Here is a 21,758-nt window from a genome sequence, read left to right on the forward strand (position 1 = left end):
ACGGGAGGACTCGCAGCACAAGAGTAGTTGCAATAGCTGAGCCACCTGCAATGGGTTGATATTTTTTAATTATTTTTATTTTTTAAGGCGGGTGTGGGGAGAGGGCAGGACACTGCCTTCCTGCTCTGTTATTAAAACAAAAGCCAAATAAAGTGAAAACTGCTACAAATGTGTTCTGGTTTCGTTCCTTTTTTTGTTTGTTTGTTTTTAAAACAGAAATAAAAATAAATTCCGGTCAATAAAACATTGCAGGAACGTTGCAAATTTAAACTAATAACCTCCCTCCTCCACGGCTGCCCCTTCCGTTTACAGTCACACGTGTTACCGGCGCCCTGCCCGGCGCTCCCGGGGGACGGGCGGCCGGGGGGGGTCCCGCTCCCTGCCCGCCCCCCGGGGCCGCCGCCGCCTCCACCGCAGGGAGCAGCCGGCGGCTCCGGGAACAATGGCTGGGAGCCCCCGCGGTGCCTGGGGGCGACCCGGGCCCGGCGTGGGGGCTGGCAGGGGGGCTACGAGCACCCCCGGGGTAGGGGAAATAGTCGGGCGCCGTGTGGCTGCAGCCTGAGCGGGGGGTGGGGGGTTCAGGCCAGGTAACTCGCAGGCTGCTCCGAGCTCGCCTGCTGGTGTTTCTCCCGGCTCCATCCCCGCACAGCTTGCACGGGAACCGGGGAATGGGAGGGCGGGGGGGCGGGGGGGGGGGAGAAAAAGAAAAATTGCTCCGAGCACACGCAGAGCCTTGTTTTGTTACTGTCCGGATTACTGTTATTACTATTTGGGGGAAAAGGGGGAGTTGTGTCCTTAATCCGAGCCTCCCTGCCCTCCCCACCCCCAGATGCTATGAAAGGAGAGCTGATTTCATTTCCACCATACAGTACACTTTGTCTGGAGAGCATTGTTCGGACAAGCAACTCCCGATCCCTGATGACTACAAAATACGATTTATGTTTCCATCAGAGAGAGAGAGAATATCCTGATGGCTTGAAAGTCGGGCAAGAAAATCTTATCTAATCAATCCCTTTCCAATACACAGGCACACACGCACACACATCACACGCAGCTAGTATAGAAGATAACGCCCGCACAGATTGTACGTAAAATAAATATCGGCAGCATGAAAATTAACAACAGTCATCTCGATATTTTTCGTCTCCCTCCAGAGAGCTACAATAATACACTTTGCGCCTTTCCTAGCTTGATGTCATCATCATCAGCATAATTTTAAAAAAAAAAAGAGCTTAAAGAGCATGCATTTTTTTTTAGACGCAACAAGAACAGATATAGTAAAGAGAGCTTGTAACATCACAACCACAACAACAACACCAAAAGCAACCTCTGAGCCCGAGGATTCGTCCGTATCTCAACTGCTTTTATTATCAATTGCGAAATCGTAATAAGAGTAAATAATAAATAAGAGACATCATCATAATAGGAAGAAGTCAGAACACCTTGGGTTTGTTTTTTTCCCCCTCTCAAATAAAAAGGCAGATTTCCCGATGATCACTGAAATTATAACGACAGCGATTGATTGGAGGGCTTGCAAAGGAAAAGGAAAAAAAAAATCATCATCATTGGTCCTAAAAACGCAACCGTTCCCCTTTGCTCACTTGGCACAATAGAAATTGACTGTCTCTCAAAGAGCCATGCGCCTAGTGCTATTTATAGCCAGGGGCTGTGTTGGAAGATACCATTAAGCTTCTCCCGGGCAGACAGACAGGGGGGTGGTTGGATGGGAGGAGGGGGTTTAGCCAGAGTAGAGGCAAAAGCAATCCCCCACCCCCAGCCTCCCTTCCCCGCACACACACACATCCACACACTCACACCCCACCCCCTAGTCTGGCTGGGAATTTGAACCGATCCAGCCTGTTTAAACGGAAAGGACACAGATCTTCAATGTAAAAAAAAAATCAGATCAGACCCAGAGAGAGAGAGAGAGACAGAGAGGGAGGAGTGTGTGTGAGAGAGAGAGAGAGTGTGTGTGAAAGAGGGAGAGGGAGCGAGAGAGAGAGGGAGAGGGAGAGAGAGAGGGAGAGAGGGAGGGAGAGAGAAAAGAAGAGGGGGGAAAAAAGGAAAGAAGATTTTCTCTATGTATATAAAGATGGCCACGTTAGCAAACGGACAACCAGACAATACCAGCCTGAGTAGCAATCACAGCAACCCCAGCACCAACGGGCATATGAACGGATTAAACCACAGTCCCGGAAACCCATCCACCATCCCAATGAAGGACCACGATGCCATTAAGCTCTTTATTGGGCAGATCCCCCGTAACCTGGACGAGAAAGACCTCAAACCTCTCTTCGAGGAGTTCGGGAAGATCTATGAACTGACGGTGCTGAAGGACAGGTTCACTGGCATGCACAAAGGTGAGTTACCTCCTGAACTTTCCCGGGAGAGATCGGGAGAGGAAGGCAGGCTCCCGCTCCCGCTCTGGGTCTCTCTTTCTCTCTTTCCTTTCGATTTCATTTCATTTTATTTCATTTTTGGTTGGCCCGGAGGCGGAGGCGGCAGGCTGGGGGGGCAGGGAAAGAAATAATAGACCCTCCTGGAAACAGAAGAGAGAGAGGCAGGGAAGAGAGTCAGCTCCGTTTGGTTTATTTATTAGTATTTTTATTTCTTTCCCCCCTTTTTTGCGGGGGTGAGATGCAGCCACCTGCGAAAGCCGGGGCGCCCAGGCGAGCGGCGGAGCGGGCGGCCGGGCGGGCAGGCAGCTGTCCGCGCCAGTGGTGCTGAAAAGGGGAAGGGGGTTTCGGTCTCCAGGAGCCGCACATTTTCCACCCAGGGGTGTGTGTGTGTCCGTGTGTCTGTCCGTGTGTTTGCGCGGAGCTGGGAAGCCCATATCTTACAACTGTTGTGTATCTGGCACCGGCGCCTTTTCTTTTTCTTTCTCTTTTTTTTTTTTTTAATTTTTATTTTTACTGCTGCTACAATGATTATTTGTAGTCCGCCCCAAAGCCAGAAGCAGAGCAGAGTGAGTTGCTCCAGGGCGGGTATTTAATTTTGATTTTATTCAGAGTGGGAGCAGGGATATAAACAACAATAAAAAAGCCTATCTCAAGTGGGGTGGGGGGGTGGTGGTGTACGATATCACGATGTGTGTGTTGGAGAGGGTGAGCCAGGAGGGATAGGTGGCAGTTCATCCAGAGGGGAGAAGTCTCCGAGCAGGCATATTCTAAGCACTACTTTAATGTGCCCAAAGTCCATCCCGGGAACTTTTTAGGTTTTCTTTAAAGGCAGTGGAGATGTACTCCCCATGCGACACCTCACTCGCTCCATCTCTGCCTGCTCCTTTCCTTGCTTAGCTTAGGCTCTCCGGAGGTGCATTTCAGATTAGATGATGCTATGTTTTGGGGGTGGGGGAGGGTGTGTGTAGTGGGGGAGAGATGTTCAGATTCTCGGGTAGGAAAGTAGGACTCGCAGGGAGGAAGTTGAAGATAATTTACATGGTAGCCCCACTTAGGAGCAGGAGAGAACCGGGAGCGAACCAAGCTACTTTATTAACTCAGGTTCTGTATATGTATGTGTTAGTATGTTTATTTCATTAGATCTGCAGTTACTAAAAAAAAAAGAAAAGAAAAATTTCAGATCGGAAGTGATTGGGGTGTGACTCCAGATTTAGTGCAGGAGGAGAAAGGCTTTTGCAAGGGGCCACGGAGGGAGTGGAAGTTGCATCTGTTACAGGAGAGGTTCAGTAGCAGTGTCTACTCCAGCTTGGTGGACTCCCGGCAGGGAGAGTCACTGGCAATGGCATTACTGGCTTCACAGCTTTCCAGATTCCTTGGCGAGTTGGAAATCTTGAACTTAACAGCATGTTTAGCAGGCATCTCTACCCCTTTCCCACTCACTCCCCTCCTCTCTTCCATTCTCAGGAAATGCGAATGAAAATATACCCTGACAGTGCAAAGTACCAGTTTCGCACAGGCTGCAGAAAATGTTCAGGGCTTGGGGACCAGGGTCTCAGTCCAAGTTCTAGGATATTTCTTCCTTCCTTTCCTGCCGGTTTCTCCAAGCACTCTTCTCGTATTTACAATGTTCAGTGTAGCCCTTTCAAATCTTACTTTCTTTTCAGACTAGCTTCCTAGATGCCACATCAAGGTCTGATGGGCATCATTTAAACGTGACATCTGTACTATAATAATTATTAATAATAACAATAAAAATAATAAGAAGCACAGGGAAAGAAAGGTCTTGGGAGGTTTCATCTAATAGATGAGACGTAGTGAGAGTAGCCACTGAGCTCGTGTGTGCGCGCATGTGTTTGCAAAAATTATCTAAGGTTTCTGTAAAATAAAAATAACAACAGTAAAAGCCACACTGAAGAAATCACTCAACACTGTGTAGAGGAAATCTTTGAGCTAACACCTCAATAAAGGATTTCAGTGGTGAGGGAAGGTTATTTTGACTGTTGGTAAGATTTTATTCTTTTGTATGTTCTATCTTAAGCCTGTAATTAATCAATCTATGTGCTAACTTTAATTTCTGTTTCATAGATACAAATTCTTCCTCTTCCAGTTCAGTTTTGCTTTTACTGTATGCCTGCATTCACAGAGACAAACTCAGGAAGGAAGGGAGGGAGGGAGAGAGAGGGGGATCATTTATCTTGCTTGGATGTGTTTAACACATATTCCTGAATTAAGAAAGATACTAACTTCATTTCCCTTCATTTCATTTCTGTTCTAAAGTTGCAACCTAGGAAAAAAGCCAGGTGCGAAATCTTGTCACCTCATCAAACCAAATTGCATGAGTTCTTCTTGAAACAAATAGTAATTTTTAACATCCTAGAAGTTTTGGACTTTGGAAGGAAAAATGATGATGATGATGATTGTTATTTCGCAGGCTAGGGTTTGAGTGAAGCTTCAATAGACACTGAGTTGCCAGCGTTTCAGAGATCGGTTTTATTTAGTACATCCGAGAAGAGTTTGAACTCCTTTCTAGCGATGCCGCTGATTTATTAGCTAATCCTGATAAAAATGTGCCTCTGGCTACCTGGAAAAAAATTACTTTCTTGCCAGTAGTGATTAATTACTATTAAGTCAAAAAGCATGATGGGTCTTTGAAGGATGAAGATTGTGTTTGGCTTTTTTTTATTATTTTATTTCATTTTATATCTTTTTTTTTTCCTTTTCCCTTCTCTAAATGCAGTCATGTGAAGCATAGTATTCACTCAGATCTCCTTATTTTGGCTTTGCTTTGTAGGCATAGGTGAAGAATTGTATAAAGATACTCCAGCTTGGCTCTCAGGGGTAGGATGGCAATATGAAACCCCAAGATGCTTTCCATAAGTGATGCATAATGCTTATACATTAATTGATCCATCACTCTCAGTTGATTTCATTCCTAATCCAGGGGACAGGCTGTGGCAGTGGTATACTCTGAAGGGTTAATAGTGGGTTATAGTTTATCTAAGTGTACGGAGAGCAAACCTTGGGTGTGGAGGGGGAGAAGGTGGGTTTCTGTTGGGAGGAGGGAAGAGGCAGAAATTAGCTTAAAGTAGAAACGTAGTAACGAGAGTAATTTCAGGTGTATAGCCATTGAAATGAGACCACAGGATGTGTATTCTTGAAAATATTATGGAAAGATCCTATTGTGGTGTCCCTGTATAGCAGGAGGAAATTGAAAATTAAGAACCTGAAGATAAAGTACAAGACTATGCCCCCCTCACGAAAAAACTATCTCAAAAGGAGAGTGAAGTCCCAGGTTCTCTCACCAGCAGCCCTGGCTGATACCAGGCCAGATACCAGGGAAGAGACAGGGGAGCACGGTTCTCTTGCAGACACATGAGGAGAGAAAAGGGTACGGGGGAAGCAGAGTGTGAAGGGAGGTGGGAAAGGCTTGCCAGTTTCCTGAGAAAACAAGCTTTCTTAGCACGAGCGTAGCTGCTGCATATTTCCCCTGTCCTCGCTTCTCTCCACACAGGGCAGGAATAGGCTCCTGCTGTGGTACTTTGCTCTAGGGTTGGGAAGAGGCTCTGTGCTGAGATCCACGGGTAGAAATCTACCGGGGCTGAGCTGACCCACCCACGCGCTCACACATGCACACACACACACACATATGCACGGAGTTAACTAATCACACTTGAACAATTTAGCAAGCCATTCATTCATAACTTCCCCCTTCTTATCTAGCAGTGGAGTATGCTTAAAGGCTGAGTTACTGGGAGACATAAAGGTTAGTGCTCTCAGGACAGCCATATTATAATGCATTATCTTTGAAGTCATTTAAGGCCAATTTAAGTGGTATTTAGTATAATATTTATGAATTAATGTAATCTAAATATAGGACTGTCCCCACAGGTTTAAACAGCCTTTTCTATCAAAGGTTGCTTGTACCCAAGGCCTGGAATGTGTTTTAATTTAAAACACACAGGTCTCCATAATATTCTATTTAGAAAGTCAGAAGAAATCAGCGTTCCACACTTAACTGAGATTTGCTGAAACACACGCGGGTGAGTGCACTTAAACAGTGGAGATAGTGTGCAGTGGGAAAGCAAGAGTCTTCCATAGACCTGGGAGCTACAACATTCTTTCCACCCTTATTTAGGGGGGGAGAAAAAAGCAAAAACCCCCAAAACCTCCTTGAAATCCACCATTGCCGTCGCATGGTTAGGATGGTGTTCCTACCTGACCCGAACCTCACTCGATAAGCATCCAATGCAGCTAGAAAAATGCAGTATGAACAGAATAGTTTAGTTCTTTTGCTGCTTTACCTTCTGAAAAGTATAAATAATTTTGAAATTTAAGACATCTCAGGGGTAGGTAAGCAAGGCTTGCATTCATTATATTCCGTTCTGTTTGATTACAAAGATAGATGATAGAAAAATTAAAACCTTGTTAAGTCTAAGGATGTTTATGAAGGTTTTGGATATCGCGGAAATTCAAAGATGCAATGAAAATGAACATTCAGTTAAGATGTTACATTTGTATATATGTATAAATGTATAGATTTGTGTGTGTATACATATAGAAAAAAAGAGATGTATACACATTCATGCATATAGCCTTTGGGAAATGGAAATTTAGTTGAAAAGAAGTACAACGCAATACAGGTGCTGAATAAACTCCTCCATAATTGAAACATAAGGCTTGCCTGGTTGAAAGCAACACATACAGCATTTAGTGTGGTAGTAAACCAAACAAGTTTTAGGGAGGTAAATGCACAAATAAACTGGAATAAAACAGAGGAGGCTTTATGCCCTAGGTCTAAAGAACAACCCCTTAAAACAATCAAAATGCAATTGGATAGCTTGATGGAAGAGCGAGGAAAAAAGCAACCCCCTGTACATTATAATCTCCTGTACAGATGAGCGTGTGTGTGTTTTGATAATGTCAAACAGATAGCCCAGATTGCTTCATAAATTAGAAGGCTATCTGTTAACTCTTTTTTCAGGGGTCTGGACATGGACTCTGGTTTCGAAAAGCAGCTGCAGCCAGTTATGATGCTGTTGTTACGGTTGTGTCAGCATTTCCAATACAAACTCCAATTTTCTGGGATCTCTTGCTTGGCTGTTAAGTTTTGCACTGAAAGCTGTTCTTCAGCTAGCCCCACCACCATATCAACTAATCATCCTTACAAGAATGGATTTGTTTTAAAGTTACATAATGCAGAGGAAAGAAAGAAATTAAAGTTTGTGTTTCTAGAGCTTTTGTTTCTTCTCTTACCTTTCTCCGGGTTAAACTCATATTTCCTACACATTTATAGATTACAACTGTTTTTGTCCCGCAATATCTATATATACTGGTGCCTTTGGGCATTTCAGGGAAGGAAAAAAAGATACTTTTTTTTTTCTTAAAAAAAAATAATGACAACTACCAAATTTCATGGTATTTACTTGGTCAAATCAAGGTTTTAATTAAAGGGTGAATCAGGAGCTTACTAATTTCTAAAGTATAACAACAGAAACAGGGGACAGTTTGGTTTTGTTTTATTTTGTTTTTTTTTTCCTGTATTCAGCCAGAAGAGTTCGGGAACATCAGCACTGAAGTAGGGGGAAAAATTGAGGATCCTTGTCACCTTGGATGAAAAGCATGTTTCATCTGGTCCTGTATCCTGCATCGGCCAGTGGCCAGTGTCACAGACAGGGCTTTCTTTAGCGGAGCATTCAAACTGCATAGTATAATAAAAGTCAGGCAGCTGATGGAATAGTCTTTTGAAGGAAGTTGTCAGAGAGTATCTGGAAATTTTGCCTGGGTAAAGAGTGAGTGAGATTGCGGAAAGTGTCTTGTGCTCAACTGGGAAGTGGATTGTACCTGTCAAGGAGGGCGGGCAGAGGACTCTCTATGCACGGTGGTCAAGAGCAAGGGGCAGAAGGGGCTGGATGATCGAGGAGAGCTTCCTCAAGCCCTAAGAGCTGGAAATACACAGCCACATTTTTCAGCAAGACGTCAGGGTGTTTTTTATCATGCATACCCTGTGCGCATGCATACCAGCCGCACTGACCCGACAGACCATAACGACACTAAAGGAGCTGTTACCGTCCCTCCCGTCAATCAAGTGTGAACTGAGGCGGGTTTATGCGACAGGCAGTAATGGTTCCAAGGGAGAAAAAGTGGGGGAGATGATCTAGGCTGTTGGGCTGCTTACCTGCATTTAAAATAGAGAAAAAGCATCAGATGCCCAAAGACTTGCGTAGGTGTTGGCTATAGCCTTATAATAATATTTCATAACAGCAGGAGGCTGCGTGACCTGTCCACCAAGCGCAGTCCGGTTTCCGCCCCGTAAGAGTCTGCAGTAAGCAGATGAGGTGTTAAATTAATCTCGGCCTTAACAAATAGGCTGGTGTTTCATTAATCCCAGCATCGTCTTTACTTAGAGAGAGAAGACCTGTTGCCTGCTGGCTGGGCAGAAGTCAGTGAGATTTTTGCTATCACTTCAGTGGATCTGCACCTGGACATCCCTGTGCAGGCTTGCACTTAGTGTTTCACATTCCCTTCAAAATTCCATATTGTGGATTTACACAGCAAACCACAATGCTTGCCGTTGCTGGCTTGTTCCTTAATTTATCTTTCCTTCTGCAAGTGAAACTAAAACTAAAACAAAGCTGAGGAACTGACAAAAGCCTGACCCCTGCTACATTTCTCACTCACTTAACTGCTCCACCGATGCTCGTATGACTGTTGCCAGGGTTTGTCATGGCGGACTGACCCTTAAGTATTAAAATCTGCTGCGGAAATAGGGAAAAATAATAACCACGGCGAGTTAAAGTTACGGCTTTTCTTCCACCGTTGCTTCGCTAACTGTGCTGGTGTACACGTTATAGGGACCTCTCTCTCCCCGTAACTCCTTGAGATGCGTCATTGCATTTTGGGGATCACAGGGTCTGTTGAATCACTTTTTCTGTGCTGCATCGCTTGGCGTGGGCTGGAGTCAGGATGTCACCACAGATATTGCATTTGTTTGCTTTTGTCACCATGAGCCACAGCCTGAATGCACACACAGGTGAATGCAGCTTTTAATGTGCATTCATTATATTCAACTGACATCCCCTCAAAGGAAGAGGGCTTATTATTGTCGCTCCTTAAAATAAAGATGGATGAGACCTCTAAACCTCTCAAATAAAGTGTCTGACCATATGTAGCAGCTAAAAATAAATCATATACGGCCATCTATTCCATGTAAATGAATGGCAAGACATATAGATATAGACATTGTGTTAAGTTTGTCAAGCAGAAGCAGCCAAAAATATCGATCAAGGCAAGGGGGAAAAATTGATAATGAACTGGACTCCAAGAAGACTTTAATTGACAGTGACTTCTGTGAACCAGCTTTGGACAGTATATATAAACTGACCACGATGTAACTTTATTGCAATGCACTCTCCTTTAATTAATTGTCACCTTTGTTAAGACTGGCTACAGATCAAAGGTTTAAAGATACTTAACAGGTTCTTAGTAACAAACCCTTCAGAGGCATTAGAACTATCCGACAGCTCAGCCAATGAGGCATGCAGATTTCGATCTACCTCACCCTTATCTGTTTATTTCTCCCTGCTTTGTTGAACATGGACAATCATTGTTTAACATTAACTATATCATAGATGGCTTTGTTGGGAATGCTGATGCCTCCAGGGTTATATAGTTGCCAGTGAGAGGGGCCTTCACAGTTAGGTGTGACAAAGTATTTCGCCACCAGAAAGTTGCTTACGGTTTGATAGACCAAGGTGAAGTGCAGACGCAGTTTGTAACACAGGTTATTCGTTCCCGTTTATGTTGTTGAGGTCTGTAATTTCCTTGTTTAAATCTGGAAAACATAAAAAGACGTAGTTTGCGTGAAAGGTGCAGCCGAGAATTAACTTTTCTGTGAAAAGTGCATACGCAGAGAGATAAAAGTGTGCCATCCCCACGTCTGTATACCTCACACACATGCAACCATTTATTATATGTGCATATTAATGAAAACATGCATTCAGCACAGACAGGCTGATATATGTCTCTAAATAATTCCTTTCTAAAAGACAGTACAGAGATCATGCTCTTGCATGAAAGCGGCAGGTGACTTAACAGGCTATTCCTGGAATTATATGCAGAGTTTAATATGATACATAGCTGTTTGTTCATTATACTAATTTAATGATACAGTCACACTTAATTAATCCATGTCTGGTTTATTTGTACATTGTGCTTGAGTCTCCAAAATATTTTAGAGGCAACCCGTCTGACTTCCCAGGGCACTGGGGCAGATAACTCTGGACATGAAGCTTCTTCAAACAGAATAAAAATGGAGCTTTGCAGACAGAGTTGGTCTGATGAGATCTGACTGCATATTTGGCTTGTTTCTAATTCAAATGCCTGTGCATATAATACAGACAGACTGTGTATGCACACATGTGTCGAAAGGGCAGGCTTACATTTGCACGTAGTTCCTCTCCTTTTCAGTCCCTAAGGATAGATTCGCATCACATAATATGTATCACTCACTGCAAACGCACACAAATATCTTTGTCGGATTCGGTAGCTTCTTGCAGGTAGATGTATAAAGCAGCATCAGCCTAATAATATCCCTATAAAACAGTGCTTCCTTCCTAGGATCCAGAGGGATGAAGGTTGTCAGAGGATCAAAAGATATATCACAGTGTGCTTGTAGAAATCCCCTGATTATGTTTCCTCTCTATAATGCTCTAATTCACTATTTGATCAATTGTAAAAGGGCCAATGCTTTAGAAAGAAAAAAAAAGTATTAGGTTACTAGATGCTTGAGGGTGAGTGAAAATCACACCTAAAATTATATGTAGCAATATAGTAATGAGCTTATCAATACTTCTTTAAGGAATCTGACAGCCCTATAGAAGAGACTCAGTTCTGTGAGCAAAGGTCACAATATAGATATTGCTTATTAAGACTATCGATAGCCTGGTTGACCAGTCTAACCAGAGACTGTATAATGTACCTGCTGTTAACAGGCAGGGAGGAGAACTATGAAGAATTTACAGAATTGCCCACATGTAATATTAATAATATTGATTTATTCTAATAATATAATAAGGTAAAGATGCACTTCTTTGAAATAGCGCATGGGGCGGGGGTGAAGAGAGAGGAGGATACCTTTGCTGAGTACGTTGAACTGGCTTGCACCTCTTTGAAAGCTAACCCAGGGAAAACTCAGTTTTCTGAGTTGCCTCTTACAGGCAGGACTGTTTCTTGCCCATTATTTCACCTGACCCAGACAGAAACGAGAAACCTCTTTCTCTACGATCGGGTCTTTGCCTGGCAGCTGCAGAGAAGCTAGGGACCCGAGAAACTCAGGGCAGCCAGGACCATTTTGCTCAACCAGTTCAGCCCCTTCAGAATAGTATTAATCCCAGAGACCTCTTTTTCAACACAGTAATGTAATGAAAGTGTTTGATTTATTTTATTTTTTCACACCTTTAGCAGCATTTAAGAAATAGGGGAAAAAGAAGCTGGAAGTAATGTATATTCTATGATAAGCATAATCTATAATTGTCGGGAAGGACTTTGCAGAGCAGCTACAGACCTGCTCCAAAGCTTGCTGAAGTCTTCAGGAAAATTCTAAAGTTACGGGCAGTTCTGCAAGGTACTGCTCGTTGAGGCAGGAACGACCGATGATATGTGATGTGACTGGTTGTTACTCGTCTAAATCCAGATACACAGACCTGCTTGTTTCTGAATTTCCTAACTACCCCCTCTTCAGCAATAGGCTGCCTTATCTAGGTATGCTAGTTCTCTCCTTTTGCTATACCATTCAGATTGAAGTGTCTCATTCCAGTTTCCGTGTGGTAGCTTCAAGATGGTTTGCATATGCCTTCTCTCAGTTTACAGGGCAAGTGTTTTTCTTTTGTGAGCATTTAATTGCTTTTAAAAGTGATTTATTTGATCGTATTCCACCTTCAATAATACATGGATGAGGATGCAATTTCTCACCCTCTTTTATAAAGATATATTGTTATTCAGTTATGCTATTCTGCGGGTTTTGTTACTTTCTGTGCATTCGGAGGGAGTCTGGTGATTTTTTTGCTTTGTTTTCCTTCTTTCTATATTTTTTTTTTTCAGATTATGGATTTATTCTTTTTTTCTCTTAAGAACAAGAAATCTCATTCAAGATACTGGCAATAAATGAGAAAAATAGGAGTGGAAGTGAGAAATGGGCAAGTCGACCAACAAAAATCCTTTGGCAAGGTCTTTATAAGCAAACCATTGCTGCATGCTTGTTTCAAGAGTCTGGATCCAGCCAATTTTGATACCAAAGAAAAGAGTATCTTACAAATTATTTAACTCCAGGTTTAGTCATTAACAGAGAAGGGAAAAAAAAAAGCAAGTCAACCCATAGAAATACTGGAAGGAAATGCACATAAAGATCTTACAGGAGATAAGAGTGATAGAGTGGTGCTACCTTTTACATTCTACTGTTGGTTTAGTAAAAGTTAACACCAAATTAAACAAACAAATAAATAAACAAGAAAAGAAAGCATTGCCATTCCTTCTGGATTATTTGCTAGTGGCTAATACACCTCAGAGCTGCCTCCTCTAAATTGCTGTCTGTGCCTGCAGCTTCATTCAAAGGAAGGGCATTATCTGGTGGGTGAGGGCAGGCAGTGAGGGTTCTAATCACCGCGTGGGTAATTACTCACCAACACTCCCTGATGGAGTTACTTAAGCTCGGTGCCTTCAGGCCTGAACTGAAACCTGTTGAACCAATGGGAAGATTTCCATTGGCTCCAGTGAGCTATTGATCTTTCATTTCCCCATCTGCAATATTAGGCCAGTTGGATTTTTTTTTTAATTTTATTTTATTCTTTTTTTTTTTTTTTTTAGAAAGGAGAAGTTAATGGCATAAATTTGACATTTATTTTTTCTCAGTGAAGGTTCTGGTGCATCTCTGATGAGAAATGTGTTACATCAGAGCCCCTTTCAGTGCAGATTAGGAAAACATGCTTTCAAAAAACACTCCATGGGGAGGTGGAAAATTAGCTTTGCTCATTTCACTTGTAAATACATATTTGTCCCTGCTTTGCCAAGAAAGGGTCAATGGCAATTTTTCCAGTTTTCATTGTGTGTGTAGGATTCAGCCTTTATAATTTCTCTGTCTACAGGAATATCATCATTCACTGATTCAGGATCTTGAATTTTTTTTTCTTCTTTTAGTGAATCACATATATACTCTTCATTGTTATGGCAACTGAGGGAGCTGCAAAGCTCAAGGATTTGATGAAGGGCTGCATCCCACCTTTCTTCTCTAAGGGCCTGATCCAAACCTATTTTTTGCAATACGATTTGGGTTAAGACAAAGGTATCTGCCTTCACCAGGTCAGTTAAAAGAGCAAGTTCCCTCTAGACAAGTGTACTCCTGCCCTCAGTATGGGCATATGGAATTGACAGTCGTCGGCCATTTGCTGAGGACCATCCCAACGCTCTCTGAAGTCAATAGTTAGACTCTGTCCCAGCCTCACAAACAACAGACAGACACTACGTGAATCCTTAAGCAGGGGTGTGAACGTCCCTGACTTTGGCAGAGCAAGGTAGTCCAGAAGGGAGTTTTCCCTGCTGTTACACAAGAAGAAGCTTATTGTGGGTAATAAACAAGATCCCAGTGGCCTCGAGTATCCAGCCAGAGCGAAATTAATTTAGAAACCTTTTCATTTAAAAGGGGGGCTTCCGGTGATCTCCTACAGTGAAGACTTGACAAGCAAATGCATCAGGCTCCCTGTTTGTTTGGATTTTTTTTTATAATTATTATTTTATTATTTCGGTTGCAGTTTTATTTAGTTCATCAATAGCAACGTGTGAGGGGGAGGTTATGTTTTCATCCCTTCTGCGCTTGTCTTTTATGAAATAAATGGAGGAGATGGAGTGTGCATGTGTGTACGTGTGTGTGTAGAGTCGATTATCTAACCCTTAGTCTATTTGAAATCATCACAGTGCACTCAAGTCAATGATATTCTGTCAAAGGTGGAGAGGAAGCGTGTGTGCAGTGTGAGCGTGCGAACGTGATACTGCTTGATTGCTTGAAATCCAACAAAGTCTCAGTTTCAAAGGCCCGGGGGCAGCAGGGAAAGTATTTGTTTGTTTAATTATTTATATATTTACTCAGCTTTACTGACAGTGTTTGCAGATGGGGGAAAAAAAAATTGAAGAAGGAATGCTGGGTTCTTGTTTGGAGGGGAACGTGTGTTGTATTAGCCTCAATCTGTTCTCCCATATAACGGCTGCTTTGTGCTGTTAAATGATCGTTTGTTACTGACCGGCTTATTGAAAAAGGCCAGAAAGGTGCTGGTAGAATTAGATTTTACGAGTTTATTCATAAAAGGAGTTGCACAATAGGTGTGCCATTCCCCTGTCTTCTCCCTTACACTGATCCAGGGACTAGACTTCTGGCAGCAGCTTCTTATTTCAAAGAAAAATAGCGGAGCCGCCAGCGGGCCCAGCGACTGCTCTGTGCGACCAGGCAAAAGCCGTCAGACCGACTGCCGGGCGAGCAGCTCGATTGTCCATCCGTGGCCCCTGCGTTTGCTTTCCAGGTGCTGCGCCTGGGCTCTTGCTGGATGAGTTTGCTTTCAAGACCAGCTCCTCATCCCCCTTTCCCCAGCTTCCTCCCCTGGTTGCAGGTGCAAGCATGGGTGCATGGACCACAGGCTCAGACTTGTCCCCAGGATCAGGTCCCTTCCCCAGGCGCCTCTCCAGGCTCACTGCCTTTTTCCCACGATGTCCTTCTCAGCCTACCTGTGCTCAGGAGCTGTTTATTCTCCATAGCCAACCTCTGCCACTACAGACCCGTTTCCCCGGCTCTCGCCTTTGCTGTTCACAGTCCCCTTCCCTCGGTTCAGCTCCACACCAATGTTTTGCCCTCACGCTGTCGTTGGCTGTCACCCCTGTAGAGAGCACTTCGCCGGTTCGTGTCGCGAGTTGCTACTCTGATTCTCGCAGACCACGTTAACTATCTCTCCTCTCCTTTCTCAGCTCTTAGCCAAACAAGGTTTGGAAAAAGGGAGCCATACTGACCAAGTATTTTCAAAAAGAAAAAAGCCATGGGCAGTAGCAGAAAGACCCACACCCACAAAGTGTACACACACAGATACAAAAACATACATATTTATGTACGTAAACTACTGAGCTAATAGACAGAAAAGGTGGGTTTATTTTTATTTTTGAGGTTCAAAGCTCAATGTCCTCTTTCAAAGATTAAAAAAACCCCACAGTGCAGTAAGTCTATAATTTCACCAAGGCAATTGCACTTTTTTTTTTTTAACTTCTCTTGTTTCATTAAATCAGCAGCAGATTTCTCACACCTGAACAAAAATCCTGCATACATTTTCCTTTGAATTCGTAAAATCGTGATCTTATTCTTAACTATTCCTGGCAGCCCCTTCTGGGACTACAGTTCAGCTTCTTGCAAAAATATTTTTCCCTGCTGTTTTGAAACATAACTACCCCTCCGCTCCAGGACATTTCTCTAGCAACCCCAAATTAAAGCAAGAAGGCAAAATAAGTCTTTGATGTAGTACTGCATCAGAGTCTTCTTCATTCAGAAGTAGATAGGAAGGGATTAAGACCCTATTTCTAGCCCAGCCCTCTTACTAACCTTCTGTGTCCTGCCAGATCCCGTTCCTAGACCTTGCTCTTCCTCATTTTGTGATGTGTAAAGAGGAATTTATGATATCCAGCTTTGCAAAGACCTTCGTGTGTATTTAAGGTATAAGTCGTGCTGTAGCTTTAGCGGTGATGGTCTAAGGTTATAAATGAGACAATGTTTGTAAGGAGAGGTAATATCTTTTATTAGTCCAGCTGATATAGTTGAGAAAAAAACGACAGACTTCTTCGTGTGCCCGAAAGCTTGTCTATTTTTTTCCAACTATATCAGTTGGTCTAATAAAAGATATTACCTCTCTCAGCAAGCCTTGTCTCATTTGAGGTGTAAAGAATGTAGGCTGCTTATTTAGGCCTGGTTTTTGTCTGTGTTGAAGGATTAGACGTTTCCTCACCTAGGTGGCCATGGGAAAATCAGCCCGGGTTGGTGTCTCCTTCTCTCACCTTCTGTGATCAGCAGCAGTGGCCATCTCACAGGCGTTAAAAGGCACAGAGAAACTCTGACAACCCCTATTTTCTGATCCTGGAGATGTCCTTTCTTTTTTTGCTGTTCTGCTCCCTTGCGAAGCACCACATGCCCTCTCCTCACCCCTGTGACTGTGATTGATTTAAAAAATTGCTGCGTGTATATGTGTGTGCGCGTGTGTGTGGGCAACCACACAAACATCCCCAAGCTGCCGAGCAAGCTGATGAGCATTTTCTAATGTATTTAGCAAGTAATAATGCAAACCACAGGCGAAAATTACAGCGAGGAGAACAGGTAAAATACTGAAGCCAAGGAAGACTTTGGAAGGAAGGGATTTTTCCCTCAGCTACAAACAAATCGCAGCCCCCTCATGTCTGGGAGAAGCATTTGTTTTGTTTTTTTTTGTTTGTTTGTTTGATTTCATAAAGCACGGCTGAAAATACCGAGCAGCTGAAAAGAATTCAGAAGCAGGTAGCAGGTTTTCAGACCCTGCAAAATCCTACTCGTGTGCATAAGGCGGCAGTAGACAGAGGACAGCTATTACTTATGCTTGGCTTTACTACCAGGGAAAGCATCGGATCATCTATTCAGATCAGGATAGTCAGCTATGCCAGAAGTTTAATCAAATATTAAACATGGTCAGTAAACTTAAACCAACGTTGGACATGCAGGACTTCTGCTCCTTTTCAAGCAAGCACTCAAAGAGGAGAAAGTTTTCTCCCATTTCTCTCTGATTGGGATTTTTTTGTGGCTGGAGGGATCTTTTTTTCAGACAGAGACCCACACTGGTGCATGTCTAGGTAACGCGTGTGCATGAGGGGATTTGCATGTGTGTCTCTTACCCTGTCAGGTAGAGAATGAGCTGTTTTTTCCCTTGGAGTTCATATCTTTCTCGCTCAGATAATCTCCCGTACGCTTCTAATCGTTCACCCCATACACTTTTCTGTGACCATTTGTCCCTCTCCAAAGACAATACTTTCTTTCTCGCGCTCCCTCTCATCATCTATTCAACAGAGTTAGAAAGGTGTGTGCGTGTAGTTGTGTATGTGTGTGTATTTCCAAATCCGTGCGGATAGATGCACATATCTGGCTGCTTATTGATAAATAATAAACATACAAAGCCACATCTGCCTCCTTCCTACGTACACTTGGGCTGTGTTTACACCCTCCAACCCTTATTTATTCTGACTGTGGCACTCAGAGGCAGAACATTTTGCAGGGAGTTATGGTTTACGATGTTGCCTCTCCCTTCTATTATTCATTCTCTCTGATTTTTATCTAATCTCTCTTTGATTGTCCTGGTGCAGCTTAAGAGACAAAGTGAATTTTTATTACATCATCAATATAATCTCCAGCTAATCAGCATCTGTGTACATTACCATGCCCCCTTTGTCTTTTCATCTGTGTCCATAAATAATAAGAATAATAATCGGAGCGGTTTTTGCATGCGTGCATGTGTTTGTGTGTGTGTGTTGGTATCAGGCGGAGAGTCACAGCTGCACTTCTTCATTTCAGCCAGCTTGTTTTAGCAACGTTGGACCCAGCTTTGTGCAGATTGTCTTGACTATTGCCCAGATTAATTTCCTGGTGCCTAACGCTTAAATCATGGAAACAATCAAAGTGGACGAATCCATACACAACTTCTCGCAGCGACTGAACTTTGCTGTTAACTTGTACGCACAATTCCATGGCATTACAGGCAACACACCGAGTGCCGTTGGAGTGTGGAGCCGTTAACATATCCCCCTATACGTGTGTATAACCTCTAAATTTTTAGTGCGTACTTGCTACTCTGTCTAGGGTAGGAGGATAGTACATCGCATGCCTTTGAACGTGAAGCTCGGAGACCAGATTTTTAGCTTTTGATTGCTGATATATTTCCACAGCTTGCTGTATAGCACTTAGCCTGCCACGCAGGTCTGCAAATTTTGCAGAGTTGAGCTCCTGTACTTTTTTTTCTCTTCCCTTTCCAGCTCTGGAAAAACAACGACAATGATACTTCCTCATAAAGTAAGACTTGTGCTGTACTTCATCCTCTGTACAAATGTCTTGTGTATTTTAAACAGAATCACTCTGCTTTCTCTTTAAAATACCCTGATTTGGCAGAGCAAGGCAACGGCAGTGCCTCTCCGTTAAATAGGCAAACTTCAGATTGGCTTCCCAATGGCTTAGGGTGACACTCACATCCAATACACAAACTGTAACGCTTGTGTCCTGTTCTGCCGTGCCAGGATTAGTCCTTTCTGAGTTGTCCAAGAATTATCACAAACACTGTGACAGAGTTCAATCAGAGACGACAAAGTCTTCAATAAAAAAGGCATATACACTCATAGACAAATTTTAGACCGATGTACTAAACAGCAGCGAACCCCTTGGGAAAGGACTTGTATCTCTTCCAGATTAAATGTAGTTATGGTATAGAGCTGTCCATCCAGCAAAGTGTGCGCTTAATTCATATTGTGGAAAGCCTCCCAGAAAGCAATAGGTTCTTAAAGTTGAGCAGGTGCTTAAATGCTTTGTTGGATCCGTGGAAATCTGCAGTTCAGATGAAATAATTAAGCGTAAGGGTGTTACAGAAGCCAAGTGAAAAGCATAATTCTGTGACTCAGAAATAACACTCCTTCATAACTGTGGCAGAACACTGAAATCATGAAAGAAACACCATGTACCTTGAACACCTTGCAGTGTGGATCGGGCTGAGCCCCTTCTTATGTTTCAAAGTGTTTCCTTCCTGATCTTTTTTATGGACAGATACTGATTAGACTTGTTTTAGGAATGGGATTTGCTCTGAGCAAAGAGAAACACAGAATATTTTCAGTTCTCATCTTCATTTTTCTTTTTTTTTACCAAACCCTTTTCCCTGGCCCCTCCAGCTCCACTCCCTGTTTTGACAAACCAGCTCGTTTATCAGATGGGAAAAGAGGAAGGGGGGAATAAGAATATTTTTGGTTTCTTCAGTTTTGCATGATATAATCCCCCTCTCTGCTTAGCACCTCCGTAAATAGGAGCTCCGATCTGAAACTGGTCACAGTTTATCACACTCAGGACTAGAGCAGATTGGGTCCTGAGTCTTTGTCAACCACGTAATAAAGAGACCAAAGTTTTACACTTTACACAGATAAAGTTGACACTTTGTGTAACATCTCTTGACTTTCCTGGATCCATTATTGTTTTACATTTTAATTTTGGAGGTTTATTTGCATGTGTATTGCTAGGCCTCTCTTTATTGTTTCACTGTTTATTTATGTCCTCTTGCTCTTCTTTACACCCCTTCTTGCCCAGCGTGCCCAAACCCAGCAGCTAAATACCCTGGGCAGGTATGAAACCAACATCATTCCCGGATAAAAATCTACCTTGAAAGATGAAGAGCATCCCCCGTTTGTAACTGGAAGGCATGAAAAAGAACACATCACTTATCTGAATTTGCTGTTCATCCAAGCACTGTTTATGGAGATTTACAGTACCTTGACTGTGCAAAGAGCTCTATTGCGTGGTGACTGCTGGAGGATTTTAGGTGGCGGTATTAGCTGCAGTATTAAAAATGCATCGGAAGGCACGGGGTGGGAGATTAGTTGGATAGAAAGACCCATGAATGAAGGGTTAATTACATTCAAAGAGGCCATCGTATGGAGCAGAAGAGGCAATAGGTTTCTTTTCTTCAAAATTTACTAAATAGCTGGAAACATGGTTTAATGAATTTTAATGGGATCTTTCTGAATCCTATGCATATTGCATCTGCTGACTGTAGGAAGTCAAAGTATTGTTGAAAGGGAGGGTATTGCCCTACTTTAGGTTTCACAGTTCAGTATTTAAAAAAATATTCTGCAACAAGCACTTTATTCAATATATATTTTCCTCCTTATTTAATTCCCCCCCTTGCAAGCGGAAAAGACTTTCAGAATCTGTGAGCCCTCAATACCATAGATTATTCTACTGTTATATAACACATGCTTTACATTTATTGAGCCATCTTGTGCCGTCAAGATAAAGGAGGCCTTAGTATTTTTCCCTGCTTAGGAGCCATCTATGAAGACGTGGTGATGAATTCTGCTCTCAGTTATACCCATGTAAATCTAGAGGCACTGACTCCTGTGAATTTCTTCCAGGTTTACTGCTATATAAATGAGATCAGGATTTGGCCCAGTGTGGTAGGAGGAAGAAAAGAGAGGAGGAGTTAGAGTTCTCTCTTTTCCTTTGCAGTGTGCATGGGCTGGGATGGGATCATACACTGCACAACGCATTTCCGTGAGAGCTCCAGCAGGGGCAGCAGCAAAGCCAATTTATTTGACTCCGATGCAACACAAACAAGATATTTGCACTTTAGAGAGAGCGAGTCATTTAGCAACATGTCAGAAATCTTGACTGCAACATACTAATCATGATGATTTGCGGTAAGCTAACATCATCTTCCACCTCAAAACAAAAGGGAAACAGAGGCAGGGCATGTAGTGAGCCTGTCTCAGAGCAGCTGTGTCTGGCTCTTGCCCATCTTTTTACATCTACCTTCACTATGTTGAGGTTGCCCATTGCCTTGGTAACTTGAATTTTCTGTTATTCTTTCTCAAAATGCCACGCACCCTCTCAGACAGCTGATAGTAAAAGGCTGACCTACTTTTCATTAACCTGGAGCCCAGTTCTCCTTCGGGGTGCAGAGAGAGTTGCTGAGACCCTCTTAAAAGATGCTTTGAGGTTCCCTCGAAGCCAGTAGGAACTGACAGGGCTTAACACTTTGCAGGAGAAAAACTGCACTAATTGAAGCAGCATGATCAGGATGACAGAACTTCTCTATTAGAGGCATTACAGTACCTGTATAGAAATGGGTACACTGACATATAAATACACACATGCTCACACAAATAGCAGAAGGAAGGTAAAAGCATACTGGCATCAGGCATTTTTACACCAGGAGGGCTGTGCCCACCCTCCAGGGTCTACCGGGATAATGTTTTCTGTGACAAGGTGGTGTTATGCTGGCTCAGGGCTGCGGACACAGAGGGTATCCCAGAGCAGCAGCCAGAGCTTCCTAAGAGCAGAGACATCCTCAGAACTGAGTCTGGAGTGAGACTTTCCAGACTGAGAACAGCAGGAGGACTTTGCATCCGGACTTTTGTAAAGAAGAAAGCCAGGTATTTAAATGGACTTCTGCAGGACTCGAGGCTGCACCGCTCCCCAGAGTGGACTTGCTGTTGCTTTTCCCCCTTGTCTCCCCATCCTTCCCTCATGTGTTTCAGATCTTTCTCTCCTTACAAGCAGACAATGTGATG

The 21,758-nt window shown here is 43.0% G+C and overlaps 1 protein-coding gene across 18 annotated transcripts in view; it reads left to right on the forward strand.

Annotated features, from left to right (window-relative positions):
* Window positions 1-404: 404 nt before the first annotated feature.
* CELF4 (CUGBP Elav-like family member 4) overlaps window positions 405-21,758 on the forward strand; it is a 703,740-nt gene continuing 682,386 nt past the window's right edge. For 17 of the 18 annotated variants that reach the window (XM_068422655.1, XM_068422661.1, XM_068422668.1 and 14 more), the window contains exon 1: window positions 2,081-2,360. In XM_068422655.1, the coding sequence (XP_068278756.1) occupies window positions 2,081-2,360 (280 nt within the window). Of the gene's footprint in view, window positions 428-2,080; window positions 2,361-21,758 lie in introns of those variants that run through there. The other variant, XM_068422675.1, reaches the window with a different exon arrangement.

This window comes from Nyctibius grandis, chromosome Z, assembly GCF_013368605.1.
Source record: "Nyctibius grandis isolate bNycGra1 chromosome Z, bNycGra1.pri, whole genome shotgun sequence".
Taxonomy (NCBI): domain Eukaryota; kingdom Metazoa; phylum Chordata; class Aves; order Nyctibiiformes; family Nyctibiidae; genus Nyctibius; species Nyctibius grandis.